Source organism: Mustela erminea, chromosome 8 (assembly GCF_009829155.1).
Source record: "Mustela erminea isolate mMusErm1 chromosome 8, mMusErm1.Pri, whole genome shotgun sequence".
Taxonomy (NCBI): domain Eukaryota; kingdom Metazoa; phylum Chordata; class Mammalia; order Carnivora; family Mustelidae; genus Mustela; species Mustela erminea.
This window is the reverse complement of record NC_045621.1, coordinates 67,466,232-67,485,832: the sequence shown is the minus strand read 5'-3', so window position 1 is coordinate 67,485,832 and position 19,601 is coordinate 67,466,232. Positions and strand designations below refer to the sequence as shown.

General features: G+C 37.0%; 2 protein-coding genes across 3 annotated transcripts in view; one reads left to right on the top strand and one right to left on the bottom strand.

Moving 5' to 3' along the window:
• Positions 1 to 19,601, top strand: part of SLC25A12 (solute carrier family 25 member 12) — a 198,758-nt gene that overhangs the window by 46,251 nt on the left and 132,906 nt on the right. The window lies entirely within an intron of this gene.
• HAT1 (histone acetyltransferase 1) overlaps positions 1 to 19,601 on the bottom strand; it is a 60,923-nt gene that overhangs the window by 31,024 nt on the left and 10,298 nt on the right. For both annotated transcript variants that reach the window (XM_032355947.1, XM_032355949.1), the window contains exons 3-4: positions 12,734 to 12,809; positions 8,058 to 8,178 (exon numbers count right to left, since the gene is read on the bottom strand). In XM_032355947.1, coding sequence (XP_032211838.1) covers positions 8,058 to 8,178; positions 12,734 to 12,809 — 197 coding nt within the window. The remainder of the gene's footprint in view (positions 1 to 8,057; positions 8,179 to 12,733; positions 12,810 to 19,601) is intronic.

Here is a 19,601-nt window from a genome sequence, read left to right as displayed (position 1 = left end):
TTTCTGAAGATCAAAAAAATTCCCTACCTGCAAGGATATTATTTTACACTTTAATTAAACTTATGGAAAAATATAGACAAGATAAGAAGGGGCGCCTGAGTGGTTCAGTTGATTAAGCATCTGATTCTTGATGTCAGCTTGGGTCTTGATCTCAGGGTCATGAGTTCAAGCTGTGCTGGGCTCTACACTGGACATGGAGCCTACTTTAAAAAAATTAAAACAAAAAACCAAACCTGTTTAAAAAAAAAAAGAAAAAGAAATTAAGCTGAATAGATCAAGAATCCAGAATATAATCTGATCTACTTAACTAATAAAGACATGCCTTACAAATATTTTCCAAACTTTTTAGAAAAGGAATGTTACAAAGATAATTATTCTATTTAGTTCTGAGGTGAGTCATGATGAAATGTTTTAGATTGTATACTCTCTCACTATGGTCTTTTCAACTTCCAATGTTCTGTACTTTATGTTCCCATGAAGGAATTTTTGCTTTTTCTCACCACCACATAAAGCGATGTGCCTGAAAATAATGGGTAGCCTGATATGACATAAATATATTTACACTTTATTTGTATTTATCCACATTTGAAAATCAAATTACACCTTCAGCATCTTTTCCTAAACAGCACCATTTGTGTAAATTTGTCTATGTTGAGTTATTTTTGAAACAGTGATTAAAAAAGGCATGTTAAGTAGGTGGTCCTTTTATACGTGGCTAAAGTGGAAGACTTAATTAACATTGACTAGAATTCTAAGATTACCTAAGATATGCTACAAAAACAAGCCAAAAAATTTCCATTTCTACTTAATTTGCTCAATCGTATATTACCTGACATTTATACTGCATTAGAGTTACACTACCAAAAATCACATATAACATTCTAAGACAAAAATCTCAATGTATAATTTTAAAGCTTTCCATATATTTTATAAAATATTATGAAAAACAGTCACAATTATCAAAAAAGTAGAGTTTTCACTCTATTTATTAGTCTGCCAAAGATTATTTTTTCATTTCAAGATTAAATTTTTGTTAAGTACACAGGGTTTTTCTATAAGAGGCTAAAGAATCCAGAAAATTTAAAAAATCTGCTCTCAACTATTCTCAAATTCAATCCATTTATTAGTGGGAGACAAAGATAAAATAGAGGATTGAAGTGTACCCATGTATTTTAACTTCCTCTGCCAAACCTCTTCCCAGAAATGCTAGCAATTAGTAAGACTGAACAATCTTAGTCATACACCCTTACACTAAATGGCAATGAAATTACCTCAAGAGAAAGCAGGAGGCTCTGAAAAGTATAAGATAAAAGAAACTGAAGCCAACACAAATAAATGGAAGGATATACTGTACTCATGGTTTAGAAGAATAAGTATTATTAAAATGTTTGTACTACTCAATCTACAGATTCAATGCACCTTCCCTCAAAATACCAATGGCTTTTTTCACAGAACTAGAACAAAGAATCCTAAAATTTTGTGTGGAACCACAAAAGATCCTGAATAGCCAAAGCAATCCTGAGAAAGAACAACAATGCTGGGGAAATCCCTGATTTCATAGTATACTAGATCACAAAGCTAGAGTAATCAAAACAGTACCGTACTGGCACAAAAACAGATACAGAGATCAATGCAATGCCTAGCAATAAACCCATACATATAGGATCAATTAATTGATGACAAAAAAGCAAGAGCAATGGGAAAGACAGTTTCTCTGACAAACAGCATTGGGCAAACTGGACAGCCACATGCAAAAGAATAAAAATGGACCACTCTTGTATCTCACATACAAAAATAAATTCAAAATGGGTTAAAGACTTGAATGTGAGACTTGAAACCATAAAACTCCTCGAAGAAAACACAGGTAATAAGCTCTTTAACACTGGTCTTAGCAGTATTTTTTTAGACTAGTCTCCTCAGGCAAGGGCAACAAAAGCTAAAATAAACAAATGTGATCACATCATATAAAAAGTAGAGATGGGGCACCTAGGTGGCTCACTTGGTTAAGTGTCTGCCTTCTGCTCAAGTCATAATCCCAGGATCCTGGGATGGAGCCTGGCATCGGGCTCAGTGCTCTGCAGAGAGTCTGCTTCTCCCTCTCCTCCCTGCACTTGCCCTCTCTCACTATCTCTGTTGCTATCTCTCTCAAATAAATAAATAAATCTTAAAAAAAAAAAAAAAAAGTGGAGTACCATCATACACTGTCGTTGGGAATGTTAACTGGTACAGCCAGTATGGAAAATGGTATGAAGTTTCATCAAAAAAATAAAGGAAGAACTACTATATAACCCAGAAATTTCACTTCTGGATATTTATTGGAAGAAAATGAAAACACCAATTTGGAGAGATACATGCACCCCTGTGTTCACTGCAGCGTTACTTAAAATAGGCAAGATTTGGAAGCAACCTAAGTGTCCATCATAGATAAATGGATAAAGATTAGATATATTTAAATACATACACACACACACACACACACACACACACACACACACACACAATGGAATATTACTGTCATAAAATGAAAGCTTGCCATTTGCAAAAACACAGATGGACCTACAGGGTATTATGCTACATTAAATCTAAAAAACAAAACAAACGAGTGAACAAGACAAAACAGAAACAGATTCATATATACAGGTAACAAACTGTTGGTTACTGGACAGGGGAATGGGAGTGGGAGTTGAGGGGGATAGACAAAATAGATGAAAAGGATTAAGAAGTACAAAATTCCAGTTATAAAATAGTCATGGGGATGTCACATATGGGAATGCAGTCAATAATTTTAGTAACTTTGTATGGTGACAGATGATAACTGGACTTGCCATGGGAATTACTCATAATGTATAAAGATACTAAACAACAACAAAAAATGGAATCACTATAATATATACCTAAAAACTAAAAGGATTCTGTATGCCAATTCTATTTCAATTAAAGAGAGGTCAGGAGGTATCAGAAAAAGCAAAGGTCAGAGACAACCATAAGAGGAACAAACCAAAAGTGTCTGAACAATAAAGTTTATTGTAGTAAAATTCAGAATAATTATGTTGCCTTTAAAGATGATGGCTAGTGGGGATGTTTTATAAGCTTCTCAATTGTGTCTAAAAACTTTCACATGGAACTGGAGAACTCAGCTTGGAAAAGAAAAATGGATAATGAGAGATTAATGTAATGGCAAAATTTTAATAAGCAAATTAACTTCTAAGCTGATATGCCATGGTTTCTAACCACCTCACCTAAAAGAGTTGATCTTTCATACACAAAAATACTACTACATATTATAGTCTGTGAAAACTCAAATATGATATATAATAGTCTCAAGTATAACATACCTAAAACAAAAATCTTGATTTTTTTCCCCTATTTAGACCTACTTCTCTAATCTTTCTTAACTCAGTTAATAGTACTATTATTAAAGGTAAGCAATAGGATCCTCCTTGTTTCTCTCTTCCATTTCATTAAATTTAATTTAAAAGTAAATCCTACTGGCTCTATCTTCAAAATATATCCCCAGACAGCCAACTAAATGTAATGTAGTGTCACCTGTAACACTGCAACGTTCTGGTCTCCCTTCTTTTACTCTTTCCCCCTGTAGTGTGTTCTCTGCAAAGCAGCCAAACCAACCCTCCCCCACTTTTTTAAAAAAAGATTTTATTTATTTATTTGACAGAGAGAGACAGCAAGAGAGGGAACACAAGCGGGGGGAATGGGAGCGGGAGAAGCAGGCTGCCCACTGAGTGGGGGAACCCGATGTGAGGCTCGATCCCAAGACCCTGAGATCATCACCTGAGCCGAAGGCAGATGCTTAACGACTGAGCCACCCAGGCGCCTCCCCCAAAAATCTTCTGAAAATATAGATCATCATATGACTCTTACCTACTTGAAACCTCTAAAGGTTAACTATTAAAGGTTAACTGTCAACTATTCTTTACCTGACAAGATCTAGTTTTGCCAACCCCTTCAACCATCTCCTACCCTTCTCTCCATTACCATAATCATTTAACAACAGATATTTCTGAGTGCTCTCCTTTCAGGGTCTTTCTTACCAGGCTCTTCCCTTAGGTTATTACATTACATTGGCTCCTCTTCATTCTATGAAGGAACCAGCAAAGTGTTTCTTCGTAACACTACTTACTATTTGTTTACTGACTGTTCCTCCTAGCTCATTCCCATAAGAGGAATGATTTTGTTTTCTTGCCCCTCTTTCCCTGGCATCAAGAACACAGAGGCACTGTGGAATGAACATTCTCAATGCAAACTGAGATAGAAGAGGCAAGCCCATTCCCTCCACATCCATTACCCATTCTTTTTTTATAAGGGGGAAAAAAATCTTTGCTTGAACATGTAATTTAAATAAATGATCTTCGACCATGAAGCAAATAATCCCACAAGAAGACATTATAAAAGATTGATTCCTTACTCATAACACAGTACTTCTAAATGGAAAAACCTGGTTTTCAAGAATGGAGCAATTAGAAGTCAATGCAAATACATAGCTATTTTCACTGCAAATAGTATTTGAAAGATTTACCAATAACTAAGTCAATAGTTCCTTTGGAAGAAATCAATTCAGCACTATCAGCTGGAACATTAAAAAAAAAAAAAAAAGACACCAAAATCTTCAAAAACAGTAAATTTTGTACAACACTAGGGAAACTACTACCTGCATTTTTAATAAGAGTATATAGCTGGGGTTGAGAATTTAATAATCTAATAAGAAACATATGATTAGGAAAAAAACTCCACTTTAATAAGCCTATTTTGCATGCTAGTTTATCTAGCATCATATGAATTTGGGCAAGTCCTTACAATGAAACACAATTTTAAAAATTAACAACAACAACAGCAACAACAAAGAACAACAACAAAACCCAAAAAAACCCCAAATCAACCAGTCCCAAGTCACAAGAAGTTTTGGGGCATGAGGTTGGCAAAAGATTTAAGTCAGAAGTTTAAAGTCAGTTTAAAGCCTTGAAAAAGTTTAATTGTTAATGTGTTAGGAATTACTACTTGTACAGAAGGGAGTTAGGATATCAGAATGCAGTGATACATAAAATCTTTGCTTAGTTACGTGAAGCACAGTATTCTCAATATAGCAGATCTCATCTGATAAAACCTCCTAGATTTTTAAATTCAAGTGACAAGAGATTTTACTCTAAGAATGCAATTTTCAACTTTATAAATGTGATTCAGTGATAAAATGGCATTTCATTAAAAAAAAAATCAACTCTGAAGTAATTCTTGATGAAAAGTTTCAGTGCCTTGAAGGGACGTGGGTAGGGGGACAGGTTAAATGGGTGATGGGATTAAAGAGTAGTACACTTGCTGTGATGAACATTGGTGATGTATGGCATTACTGAATCACTATATTATACACTGGAAACTAATACTGTAGTGTATGTTAACTAACTGGAATTTAAATAAAACCTTAAAAAAAAAGTTTTAATGCCTTTAAATAAGAATGCCCAGAAACAGAACCCTAAAAAACATAACTTTCTTCAGATTCCTCAGAGATTCATGTCTATCCCAAACATGCAAAATACAATCATCCCATCCCAACATCCCCAAAAGTTTCAAACACTCCATCATCAGCTCAAGTCCAAAATGTCATTATCTAAGTTATTCAAATAGACTCTGGGTATGATATACACCATGGGGCAAAATTCTTTTCCACCTGTAAAACTAGAAAATAAGTTACCACTTCTAAAATATAGTAGTGGGACAGGCACAGGATAAATTATGGAGTTTCCCACTCCAAAGAGGAGAAAACTGTAGGAAAAAAGGAGTCACTGGAACCAAGCAATTCAAAATTCAGAAGGTCAAATACCATTAGTGTTCAAAATCTGAGAATACTGTGGCCTGTGGCTCTACCTTCTGGGCCATTATTCCTTTTTCTTGAAGGGAAGCACATGTTTGTAGCTGAGTAGTGCAATCAGCCCATTTCCTACCTATAGAATTTTGGAAGTTCATTAGCCTTTCCTCAACCTGTCAGTTCAAACTGGCAGTGTTTCTGCTGACTGAACATTCTTAAAACTCTTCTAGGTCACCTGTATTTGCCAAGAGGGTTCACATCATTAGATAAGATGGTCCTACAAAGGACTTTATTCAATCTCTATTTCTGGTTTTTACTGAGATTACTGAGGAGATCCAGGAGTCCTGTGCATAATCCCTTCAGAAAGAACAAAAGGTTATCTAGCCATGCTCTTGGATTTCTTTCTAAAGCACACTTTCCTGACAATCAATCTCCTAATTTCAGTGTATTCTGCTACCCGAATAGACTGAGAATCTCCCAAATCAAGTCCTGGATCTTTTTTGCTTTACAGTTCTTCCCACAATCTATTCCTTTCCTCTTACATTTACTATAAGCCATAAGAAACCAGCCCACAACTTAAATACTTTGTTTGGACATCTCCTCAGCTAAATATCCAACTTCACGGCTTATATCTTCTCGTTTCTATATAAATGTAGGCTACAATTCAGCTAGGCTTCCTGGCTCTATATAACAAATATCTCCTTTCCTCATTTTCTAATAATATCTTCATTTCCCTTTGACTTCTTCAACATCCCTATTTCTACCAACATACTATTTGTGATGGTACATTATTCCCTAAGAATACAAGTTTTCTCTCCCATGCTCCTAACTTTATTCTGAGCCTTCACCAACAATGCCTTTAAAGTCCATATTTCTACCAACCATCTATTCAAGGGAGTCTACGCTTCTATCATGTGCCTCAAAGTTCTTCAAGTTTGTACCCGTAACCCATTTCCAAAGACATTTCTACAGTTTCAGTTATTTTTTTCAGTAGCACCCCACTTTCTGGTATGAAAATCTGTATTAGTTTCTATGGCTGCTGTAACTAACTACCATAAACTTGGAGGCTTAAAACAACAGAGATTTAGGGCACCTGGGCGGCTCAGTGGGTTAAGCCTCTGCCTTCAGCTCAGGTCATGATCCCAGGGTCCTGGAATGGAGCCCCACATCGGGCTCTCTGCTCAGCAGGGAGCCTGCTTCCTCCTCTCTCTGACTGCCTCTCTGCCTACTTGTGATCTCTGTCTGTCTCTCTGTCAAATAAATAAATAAAATCTTATTTTAAAAAAACAAAAACAAAAAAACAACAGAGATTTATTCTCTCACAGCCTAGAGGTAAAGTCTAAAATCACTATCACTGTACTAAAATCAAAGTGTCAACAGGGCCACACTCTCCCCAGACTCCAGTGGAGTCTTTTCTGTGGTTCTTCTAATTCTGGTGGCTACCAGTATTCCTTGGCTTGTGGTCACATCATTCTGCCTCTGCTTCCTGAGGGCTGGTAATTCAGCCTGCCCTGGATGCGTTCTCTTTAATGCCTCTCTTTGCCTTTACTCTCTTTTGGTTCATTTGTTTCAAAGTTTTATGTCATCAGCTTAAATGCCCATGTTCTTAAGGAAATATGTTAGCAAAATCTGTAGAATCAGAAATTAGCAAGAGAAATTTAAATGGGCAAATTCTATGTGAAGAAAAAGTAGAAAATTTAGCTATTGCCTTCTGTCTTATTTAACTTCTGGGAAGTGAAGTAATTTTCATATCCACAATAAAAAAACAGAAGTTGGTAAACAAAATACAACTCTGATCATAAAAGTAAAGGGTTTTTAGAGAAGGTCCACTCAGGAAATAGATCAGGCTAAGGATCGTGATCAAAGGTTAACTGTAGTGACAGGAAGGCAATTACCTCCATAAATAAAGACAATCCGTGGTTTTATTTATATTTTTTTTAAGATTTTATTTATTTATTTGACAGAGATCACAAGTAGGCAGAGAGGCAGGCAGAGAGAGGAAGGGAAGCAGGCTCCCTGATGAACAGAGAGCCCGATGCGGGGCTCGATCCCAGGACCCTGAGATCACGACCTGAGCTGAAGGCAGAGGCTTTAAACAACTGAGCCACCCAGGCGCCCCCAATCCGTGGTTTTAAAGCTACTATATAAAAGTTTCCCTCCTCCCTCAAGCTTTTAAATTTTAAAACCTGTTTTATACTCAAATGGAAAGCAGAGTTAAAGATAAATTTATTATTGTTCTTACCTCTACACAGTCAAAATTCTCATCAACTTTAGATGCATATTCAACACGAAACATTGTTGACAGGCTACCAGCAATATAGTATAACAGGATCTTCAAACCCTTGTAACCAAAAGCAGTTTCACTGAAAGGGAGAAAAATATCAGTAATCTGAGACTCCAGAAAGACTCTTTGCAAAGTCATTACAAAGAATTAGCTCTCTATATAAACAAGTTTAACTTTATGGGTAGTTTCAAGATTTTACCATACTTATTTTAGAAACAAGTACTTGTAATAAAACTGCCTCAGCTTTCCTCATTTATAAAATAAGAGAGGGGCACCTGGCTGGCTCAGCTGGTAGAGCACATGACTCTTGATCTCAGGGTTGTGAGTTCAAGCCCCATCTTAGGTGGAGAGATTACATAAAAATAAAATCTTCAAAATAATAGAATACGAGAGAATAATAGCACCTACCTCAGGGACATTGTTTGGGTTACATGAGCAACTTAATTCCTATAAACAGCTTATAATGTTGACCAGCATGTCATACAAGTTATGTAATAAATGTAATACATCATTGTGGCTGCTTCTGCTATTACTAGTACCAGAAGGCATTTCAAATCAGACACAAGTGGTATGAAACTGGTACCTTGCTAGGCAAGCAGCTAAGATGTAGCTTTGGCCCAGTCTTTCCTCCAGTTTACCACTTGCTTCCATCATTAACATCCAGAGCTGCTGAAAATGGTAGAAGCACCTATCTAATTACATCACCCTATGAACTCAGAAAGCAGATCTAGAGCTGCTGTTTTTCCAGCCCTGCTCCTTTCAACCCACTTCTACTTTGATATTCTCTTTTCTGGCTTAAAAAGGAGTATTCCAAAATGTGCATCTAAAATATCCAGAATAGGTAAAGCTATACAGACAGAAGGTGGGTTAGTGATTCCTAGGGCTGGGGAGATTAAGGGAGGAAAAAGAGAATGACTGCTAATGGTTATGGGAATTTTGGTGGGAATGACAAAATGTTCTGAAATTGACTGTAATGACTGCACAACACAATATACTAAAAATCACCGAATTGTATACTTTAAATAGATGAATTATATGGTAAATTACATCTCAATAAAGCTTTTTTTTTTTTTTTTTTTTTTTGTGAATTCTGAAGAAGAGTGCCTGAAAGGAGCAGTGTCATTTTCAGATTTCTGTCCAGGCTACCAAAATAAAACATAAGCAGGGTCTATTCCAGGACTCTGAAAGTTATGTGCATAAAATGCAGTGGCAATGATAAGTAGGATCAAGACCAATGTCATACTTGAGTCATAAGATACAGGGTTATGATTATGTGACTGTCACCTGTCTACCTTAGAAGGGAAGTATGTAAGCATTTTTAATGACATGTAAAACAGAATGAATGTACAAAGTACCACTGAGAAGCAATCTGTAAGACTGGATTCTATGCACCTAAGGAAGAGATTTTAAATAGCAGGAAGAGGAAAGGAATAAAATAAATAGCTCCTTAACGATAGAGATCCCCCCAAAAAATATTCTTCTCTTTATAATAAAACAAAACATATTTAAAATACAAAAGGAAAAAAATACAAAAGGTTCAAATTTTGGCATGAATCAATATGTATTAAAATAGAATTATTAATATTTAAAAGCACATAAAATGCCCAATCCAATACATTAATAATGAAAAGTTCGGAGGAAATTTGTTCTATAGAGAGACATCTGTTAATTTCTAAACACATTAAATAAATATGTGAACAATGATGAAATAAGACATAAGTATAATAGCCACGAGGGCAATATTTTAAATGTCAACCATGTCAAAACACCCTTTCCTACTACAACAAAGCAGGTTTCCTTGGGAAAATGGCTAACTCCAGAACTAGTAGAGTAAGTAGAAGATGAATCTCGAACATCTTATTGTATTTCAAAGTGAAGTATCCCCCAAGTGATGATGGTTTATCAAAAGGATTCAAAAACTGGTTTGAAATGGGATAATTTGACCATCATAATTAATAACAGTAGCAGATTATGACCCCTTGGATTAAAAAAGAATCTTTGAGTCTATTCTGATATAAACAAAGAAATACATAAGGGGGAAAAGAGAAGCTCTTCCTTAGAGAATGCCAATAAATGTAGAAAGTATAACAGAGTTAGAAAATCACCATTTTGCCACCACAATAAAAGATTCAAGCAAGAATCATCGACGGATTTAAAACTACTGGGGCGCCTGGGTGGCTCAGTGGATTAAGCCGCTGCCTTCGGCTCGGGTCATGGTCTCGGTGTCCTGGGATAGAGCCCCGCATCGGGCTCTTTGCTCAGCGGGAGCCTGCTTCTCTCTCTCTCTGCCTGACTCTCCGCCTACTTGTGATCTTTCTCTCTGTCAAATAGATGAATAAAATCTTTAAAAAAATAAAAATAAAAATAAAACTACTGGGTGAGGGGTGCTTGGGTGGCTCAGTGGGTTGGGCCTCTGCCTTCCGCTCGGGTCATAATCTCGGGGTCCTAAGATTGAGCCCCACATCGGGCTCTCTGCTCAGCAGGGAACCTGCTTCCCCTCCTCTCTCTGCCTGCTGCTTTGCCTACTCATGATCTCTCTCCCTCTGTCAAATAAATAAAATCTTAAAATAAAATAAAATAAAACTACTGGGTGAAAGTCTGATGGGAAATAGGATCTTTTCAGTCTCAGAGTATCTCCCCACAGATTACATAATAAAAGGAAAAACCTTATAGTGCAGAAAACTGACACATACCTCTAAACTAAGTGATCCAAGTTAATGAACAATGGAACAAATTAATATCATGGACTATCTGATTGTGACAGACTGAGACAGACACATACAACCTCTGTTGTGGTACTACAAAAATGTATATTATCTGAATTTCATCACAAAGAAACAAACTACGCAAAATGAAGGCTTATAAAAACCTATACCCTATGAAAATGTCCATGTCATGAAAAACAAAAAAAGGCTGAGGAACTGTTGCAGAGTAAAGACCAAAGAGATATGACAACTAAATGCAGTATGTGGGGTGCCTGGGTGTCTCAGTTGGTTAAGCGTCTGCCTTCGACTCAGGTCATGATCCCAGCTAGAGTCCTGGAATGGAGTTCCAGCACTGGGATCTCTACTTAATGGGAGTCTGCTTCTCCCTCTCCCTATTGCTCCCCCTGCTTGTACTGTCAAATAAAAAATAAAATCTTAAAAATAATAAAAATAGGTGTGCCTGGGTGGCTCACTGGGTTAAAGCCTCTGCCTTCGGATCAGGTCATGATCTCAGGGTCCTGGGATCGAGCCTCGCATCGGGCTCTCTGCTCAGCGGGGAGCCTGCTTCCTCCTTTCTCTCTGCCTGCCTCTCTGCCTACCTGTGATCTCTGTCAAATAAATAAATAAATAAAATCTTTAATAAAAATAATAATAATAAAAAAATAAAAAGCAATATGTGACTCCAGATTGGATCCAAAATGAGGAAAATTGTTATAAAAGAATTATTGGAAACCAACTGGCAAAATTTGAAATGTGGACTATATCTCAGAAAATAGTAACAGCATTGTTAAATTTCCTGAATTTTGGTAATTATATGGTTACTGTCCTTGTTTTTAGGAAATATATACTAAAGAATTTAGGAGTAAGGTATCAAGATATATCTGCAAACAACACTGAAATGGTTCAACAACATACCAACATATCTATATAGGAAAGAATGATTAAAGCAAATAGAACTAAATGTTAACAACTGGTGAATCTAAATGAAGGATATACAGAGTACTACTCTTCTTTTTTTTTGAATCAATTAATTAACATACAGTGTACAATTCGTTTCGGAGGTAGAGTTCAGTGATTCATCAGCTGCCTATAACACCCAGTACTTACATCAAGTACCCATCATAGAGTACTACTCTTAACAACTTTCTGCAAATAAGTTTTTTCAGCATCAAAAGTTTTAAAAAAAAAAGGTAACTGACTATTCTAATCATGTAATAAAGCTATAGGAAATAAAGGAATTGTGCTGAATATCCCAGGACATATCTTTAACCTTGTTTTTAAAAATAAATTTATTGCAGTGCCTGGGTGTCTCAGTCGGTTAAGTGCCTGTCTTGGGCTCAGGTCATGATCCCGGGGTCCTCGGATCAAGCCCTGCATCTGGCTCCCTGCTCCACAGGGCAGCTTGCTTCTCCCTCTCCCTCTGCCTGCCTGACTCTCTCTGTGTCAAATAAATAAATAAGAGCTTTTTAAAATAAATAAATAAATAAATTTATTTTAACTGCTTATTTACTTATCATAGAAGAACTTGAGCTTTCTAGCTTCGGGAGAGCATATTCTGTACTAAGAGCAGTATAGCAAAGCAGCAGGAAGAAAAAAGTGGTAATTATAAACATGGGCTTCATAGATTGCCTGAATCTGAAATTTGGTCATTCATATGTCCATAAGCAGCTACTCAATTCCACCAATGTACAATGTAATGAATGATAATACCATTGCTAAGATTGTTGTGAGAATTAAATGAGCTAATATATCCACAGCACTATGTGATAGGTATTGTAGAGTAAACTGGTATCTCAATGTCAAAAATGCCATTCTAATGTCTATTTTAAAGTAAATTACATAAAAAACAGCGAAGAAAATAAAGTCTGACTTCTAGATTGAGAAAAAAAAGTTTTTTATTGGCCACACTGATTGGGCAAAGTTACTTACTCATCCCCAAAGAGTTGATGGGTATATTCAGGAAAGAAAGTTCTAATGTCATTCTCAAGATCTTCAGGGAAACGAACTGTTTAAAAGAATAAAAATTATAGAGATATTAAAGATACTAAATTAAAGATATTAAAGGTGACAGGTATTTCCATTTCAAGAATTTCACTATAACTAGGATACAGCCAACAATCCTTCTTACGTAAAATGTCACTTTTCCATTATATGATTTACACTGGATTCTCATGAGACAAATGAACAATGAAAATTAGAATATCACTAAGTGCATCAGCATCAAAACCCTACTGATTTTAAGAATTAGATAACTAGCTATGACAAAGGCATCTGATTTAGTTTTTATTTTTCTGTATGTTTACATAAAATGCAAAGAATAAAAGAAAACAAAACCAAAAAAGACACTTTGAGATAAGCAAAGCTACAGCATCAAAAAAAAAAAAAAAAAAAGGACTAAAAAAGAACGCTATAGGAAACATTCTGAGCATAAGAGTACTCAGAATTTGTGGGTTTTTTTAAAAATAAGATTTTATTTATTTATTTGCCAGAGAGAGACAGCAAAAGGGAACACAAGCAGGGGGAGTGGGAGAGGGAGAAGCAGCTTCCTGCCTAGAAAGGAGCCCGATCCAGGGCTCTATCCCAGGACCCTGGGATCATGACCTGAGCCAAAGGCAGCCACCTAAGGACTGAGCCACGCAGGTGCCCCAAGAGTACTCAGAGTTTTAAGGAGGCCTTTATCATTACATCATTCTTTATCAGTGCAAGATGATATTCATATTGTTCCTAAGGTGTTTTTTTTTTTTCCTATTAAAAGTAATGCTGTGGGGCGCCTGGGTGGCTCCGTGGGTTAAGACCTCTGCCTTCAGCTCAGGTCATGATCTCAAGGGCCGGGGATCGAGCCCCTCATCGGGCTCTCTGCTCAGCAGGGACCCTGCTTTCCCCTCTCTCTCTGCCTGCCTCTCTGCCTACTTGTGATTTCTATCTGTCAAATAAATAAATAAAATCTTAAAAAAAAAAAATAATGCTGCAATGACATCCTTACATACACTTCTCTGTACATTTATTAAGTACATACGGAATAAGTTCCTGGCAGTAGAAACGCAGAGTAAAAGTACTGAATTATTTTCATAAATATTACTTAAATGCCCTCTAAAAATATTTTAAGAGTTTATATACCCACTAGCAGCTACTTAAACTCCCTTGCTTCCCATCTCCCCAAGAATATTCTGTAATCTCAACTTTAATTTCTACCAATTTAAGATGGAAACAGGTACCCTGTTACTCATTTGCATTTGAGTTCTGATAGTAGACATTTTCCCAAAATAACTTATCTAATGTGAAAAAACCCTTACCCTCCCCTCACCAAAATCTTTAAATTGAAGAATGAAAAGATAAGTTGTAGGTATCATCCAGCAAATTAATGATTTACAGAAGAAAATATACCTATTCACTGTAGGGATCTCGCAGCATGACCTTTCCAAGTAATCTAACTTAAAATCACTCATTATGGGGCACCTGGGTGGCTCAGTGGGTTAAGCCTCTGGTCATGATCTCAGGGCCCTGGGATCGAGCCCTGCATCAGGCTCTGCTCAGTAGGGAGCCTGCTTCCCTCTCTCTCTCTCTCTCTCTCTCTCTGCCTGCCTCTCTGCCTACTTGTGATCTCTCTCTCTGTCATATAAATAAATAAATAAATAAATAAAATATTTAAAAAAAAATTAATTTCAAACTACTGCTTTTAATATATAGTATTTCGGTAGTGATGAGAGACAGAGGAAAAGAAATGTAACAAGTGTCAAAAATGCAGTGATGGGACGCCTGGGTGGCTCAGTTGGTTAAGCAGCTGCCTTCAGTTCAGGTCATGATCCCAGGGTCCTGGGATCGAGTCCCACATCGGGCTCCTTGCTCGGCAGGGAACCTGCTTCTCCCTCTGCCTCTGCCTGCCTCTCTGTCTGCCTGTGCTTGCTCGCGCTCTCTCCCTCTGTCTCTGAAAAATAAATAAAATCTTTAAAAAAAAAAATGCAGTGATAACTATTTCTATAATTTGGATTGGCCTTCTTCCAATATACCTGTCATCTAAACTATTAAGGTTTTACTATTTCAGCATGAAATTTAGTCCACAGGTAATAGGAACTAAAAGAAAGAGAAAGCAAAGTGATGCGTCTTTCAGCTGAAGTAAAAATCAAATAGCTTAAGGGTAAATACATAGTCAAATATTTATTATTTGGTTCTGATTAGATTTGGGTGAAAGAATCTAACAGAAATCCTTTAAAACCAATGCTGTGTTTATTACAAAGGATTTTTTTAGTATAGAATAAATGTATTTCATTGTATTACATGAAAAACTGTTCACTGTATTACAGTTAGCCACACAGAGCAGATTCCTAAAAAGTTGCCCCAAATTCCTGGGATTACACACTGAGAAGATACCCAAGGTTATACTTTACAGAGATTAGACTAAAAGTAATTTCCTAAAAAAGGGTCTTTAAGGTAAAAAGTCCTTGGCCTAGATAAAAGGAACCAAAAATTAGCACTAGGAGGTTAGTCTCTCACAGATAAGAAACAAAGATGAATTTTCTACTTTTTAAAAAATATTTCTATTTATTTATTCGACAGAGAGAGACACAGTGAGAGAGGAAACACAAGCAGGGGGAGTGGAAGAGGATGAAGTAGGCTTCCCCCTGAGCAGGGAGCCTGATTCGAGGCTCGATCCTGGGACCCTGGGATCCTGGGATCATGACCTGAGCCCAAGGCAAACCCTGAACTACTGAGCCACCCAGGTGCCCCTCTACTTTTATTTAAAAAACAAACAAACAAACAAACAAAAAACCTCAGGGCACCTGGCTCAGTGGGAGAACATATGACTCTTAATCTTGGGGTCATGAGTTCAAGCCCCACATTAAATGTAGAGCTTACTTGAAAAAATAAAAAGAAAAACCCTCAATACTTACATAACTGTAGTAATTACCACAAAAGAAATGAAACCACATCTCTGTATTTGTCTATTCTGGACATTTCACATAAATGGAATCATACAATATGTGCCCTTTTATATCTGGCTTCTTTCTTTTTTTTTTTTCTTTTTGTTAAGTGGGCTCCACACTCAGCATGGAGCCCAACACAGGGTTTGAACTCAGAACCCTCAGATCAAGTGCCAGACACTTTTTTTTTAATTTAATTTTTTGCTGTGTGTTCCAAAATTCATTGTTTATGCACCACACCCAGTGTTCCATGCAATACGTGCTCTGCTTAATACCCACCATCAGGGTCACCCATCCCCCCACTCCCCTCCCCTCCAAAACCCTCAGTTTGTTTCTCAGAAGCCACAGTCTCTCAAGGTTTGTCTCCCCCTAACTTAACCAACTGAGTCACCCAGCTGCCCATGTCTGGCTTCTTTCACTTTGTATGTTTTAGAGGTTCATCCATGTTACAGCATGTACCATTAATTCATTCCTTTTTGTGGTTGAATAATATTCTACTATATGGATATACCATATTTTGCTTATCCAGTCCTCAGTTAATGGACATTTAGGATGTTTCCATTTTGGGGTTATTATGAATAATGCTGCTATGAACGTTCCTGAACAAGTTTTTGTGTGAACAGTGTCATATGCCAACACAGGACATATTCATAAGAAGCAGTCACACAGTGTTATTAACCATATTATTAGTTGTCACTTGAACATTTACTGTGTACCAGGCAATTTGCTAAGGATTTTATAAACATTATAGTTAATCCCCACAAGAACTATAAAAGGTAGGCATTATTATTATCTCCATTTCCAGATGAAAAATGCAAAAAAGACTAATTTGCTCATGGACACAAAATAAGTATGGGCTTAGGGCATCTGGGTGGCTCAGTGGGTTAAGCCTCTGCCTTCGGCTCGGGTCATGATCTCAGGGTCCTGGGATCGAGCCCCGCACCAGGCTCTCTGCTAGGTGGGGCGCCTGTTTCTTCCTCTCTCTGCCTGCCTCTCTGCCTGCTTGTGATCTCTCTGTGTTAAATAAAATCTTTAAAAAAAAATAAGTATGGGCTTAAGGATGAATCAACCTGACATATATACGTGTACATGAGAACATGTACAGAGTGTGAACTCTCCTGGATATCACAAACATTAAATATTTCTAAATCTTTACAATGCAGTTATGTCAGTAAAGCAAGAGAGCAAGCAAGCAACCTCCAAATCAACCAATAGTAGAATAATTAAATTACATAAATGAAATAGTTTTAATGTAAATATTAAACATAATGCTATTGAGAAATATTTGATGACAGAAAACTGTTCATCATGCATTTAGGTGAACAGAACATGACAATATAACCTCAATTTTATAAAAAAGAAATAACATAAATGAATATATAATTCAAAAAACTAGAAGGAATTATCCCAAATTATAATACAGAAGTACTTTATTCTGAGTGATAAAATTATGGGTAATTTTTATTTCTTATATTCTTATATACTTCCCAAAATTTCCGCAAAATATGTATTATTCTAACAGAGGAATATACAATATAAAAAACTATAATAATTTAAAATAATTTTTCTTTTCAGGAGAACCTGTCATTTACATTTTTGGAGAAAAATGGAAGATCAGGGCCCAGAATACTAAATGGCACCTTATCACCAACACAGATCATTGAATCATCTCATTCAACACATTCATTGAATCATCAATGAATCTTCTATTTGAATATAAATCCTGTTGTTTCCACTCCTATATATAGTTCCTATATTTCCTAGTTCTCAGGATCACTTCGGTAATTTCAAGAGGGACAAAATGTGTAAAAGATGATACATTCTACACTGTATGTTAACAAACTGGAATTTATTTATTTATTTATACATTTATTAAGATTTTATTTATTTAGGGGCACCTGGGTGGCTCAGTGGGTTAAGCCTCTCCACCTTCCGCTTGGGTCATGATCTCAGGGTTCTGGGATGGAGCCCCACATTGGACTCTCTGCTCAGCAGGGAGCCTGCTCCCCCCACCCCCCCGCCTGCCTCTCTGCCTACTTGTGATCTCTGTCAAATAAATAAATAAAATCTTAAAAAAAAAAAAAGATTTTATTTATTTATTTGACAGAGAGAGAGACAGCAAGAGTAGGGACACAAGCAGGGGGATTGGGTGAGGGAGAAGCAGGCTTCCCACCGAGCAGGGAGCCCCATGCGGAGCTCAATCCCAGGATGCTGGGATCATGACCAGAGCTTAACCACTTAACTACTGAGCCAGCCTGGCGACCCCTAACTGGAATTTAAATGAAGACCTGAAAAAAAAAAAAAAAAAATACATTCTACATGTCTTATTAGCCCAAAACATAATTAAGAAATCACCAAGGCACATTAATCAGTTTTAAAGTTTAATAATGCTTAAGTATTTAACATATGTATGATCTATCGACAGGCGCTCATAATGCAGATATAAATGGGTTCCACTTCAGAGATGCTGCCACATATTCCCTGTATCTAACTGTACTCTGACTATATCTAAGTTTATTCATACTCCTGTGTTCTTTTTTTTCTTTTAAAGATTCTTCTATTTATTTGAGAGAGAGAGAGAGAGAAAGCATGACTGCTTTTAAAATGGGAGGGGCAGAGGGAGAGGGAGAGAGAATCTCAAGCAGACTCTGCACTCAGTGCAGAGCTCCACTAGGGGCCTGATCCCAGGACCATGAGATCAAGACGTGGGCCAAAATCAAGAGTCAGATGCTCGACCAACTGTGCCACCCAGGAACCCCTTACTCCTGTGTCCTTTAAACAACTGAAATCTTAGTGTTTTGTCCAATACATACTTTCCTGGCTATGTTAAACTGCAAAGTAAGTTTAAATACACTATTATAAAATGTAAGGTTGAAGGCAGGTCCTACTATGCTCCTGGCAACATTCCCATCAGCTCCACCAGCCTGCAACATTAGAGGTCCTAATGTTACAATATACTTTAGAAACCATCACAATTAATCCCATCATAGTCTTTATTCCTGCAAACTTCAGTCAAGTTCCTAGGTTATCCCTTTTTATCTGGATTCTCAACCCCACACAGTATGAAACTACTAATCTAATGCCAACTCCCACACCACTCCAACTCCCTGTGTCTACTATGAAACTCACAGGTCAATTACCACCAAAATTTTCCATATCCCCAACCGAAAAAATTTAAACAGAGTCTGAGAAATAAATGGTGATAATGTATTGATAAAGCCTTCTAATTTTGATGGTTATATTCTGGCCATGTATAATAATGTCCTAGTTCACAGTACACATTAAAGAGTTTGTGGTAATGGCTCATCAAGTCAGCAATTTATTCTCCAATAGTTCAGGGAAAAAAAGGTCTTTGTATTTTTGTATTTCCAACTTTTCTGTAAGTTTGTAATTGTTTCAAAAACAAAACAAAACAAAACAAAAAGGAATGCATCCCACCAGATCTGCTGCATGTCTCAATCTCCCAAAAATTGGGTTTTAAATTCAAACCCCCCAAAAGCAGCTACTTGGGGGGAAACCTCAAACCTCACTGAACCACGTACTTAGTGTGCATTTCATAGTATGTAAATTGTACATCACTTTTTAAAAAGCAAAAATAAAGTCATCAAACTTTATCCTGTGTCTTCCTCTAGCCGCCCATGTCTCAACTCCACCTCTGAGCGAAACCAAGAACAGTCTATATGCCATTTTTAATTTCTCTCCTTAATATCTCTTAAATTACTTTTAAAAAGGAGATCTGGGACGCCTGGGTGGCTCAGTGGGTTGAGCCGCTGCCTTCGGCTCGGGTCGTGATCCCAGGGTCGTGGTATGGAGCCCCAGGTCGGGCTCTCTGCTCAGCAGGGAGCCTGCTTCCTCCTCTCTCTCCGCCTGCCTCTCTG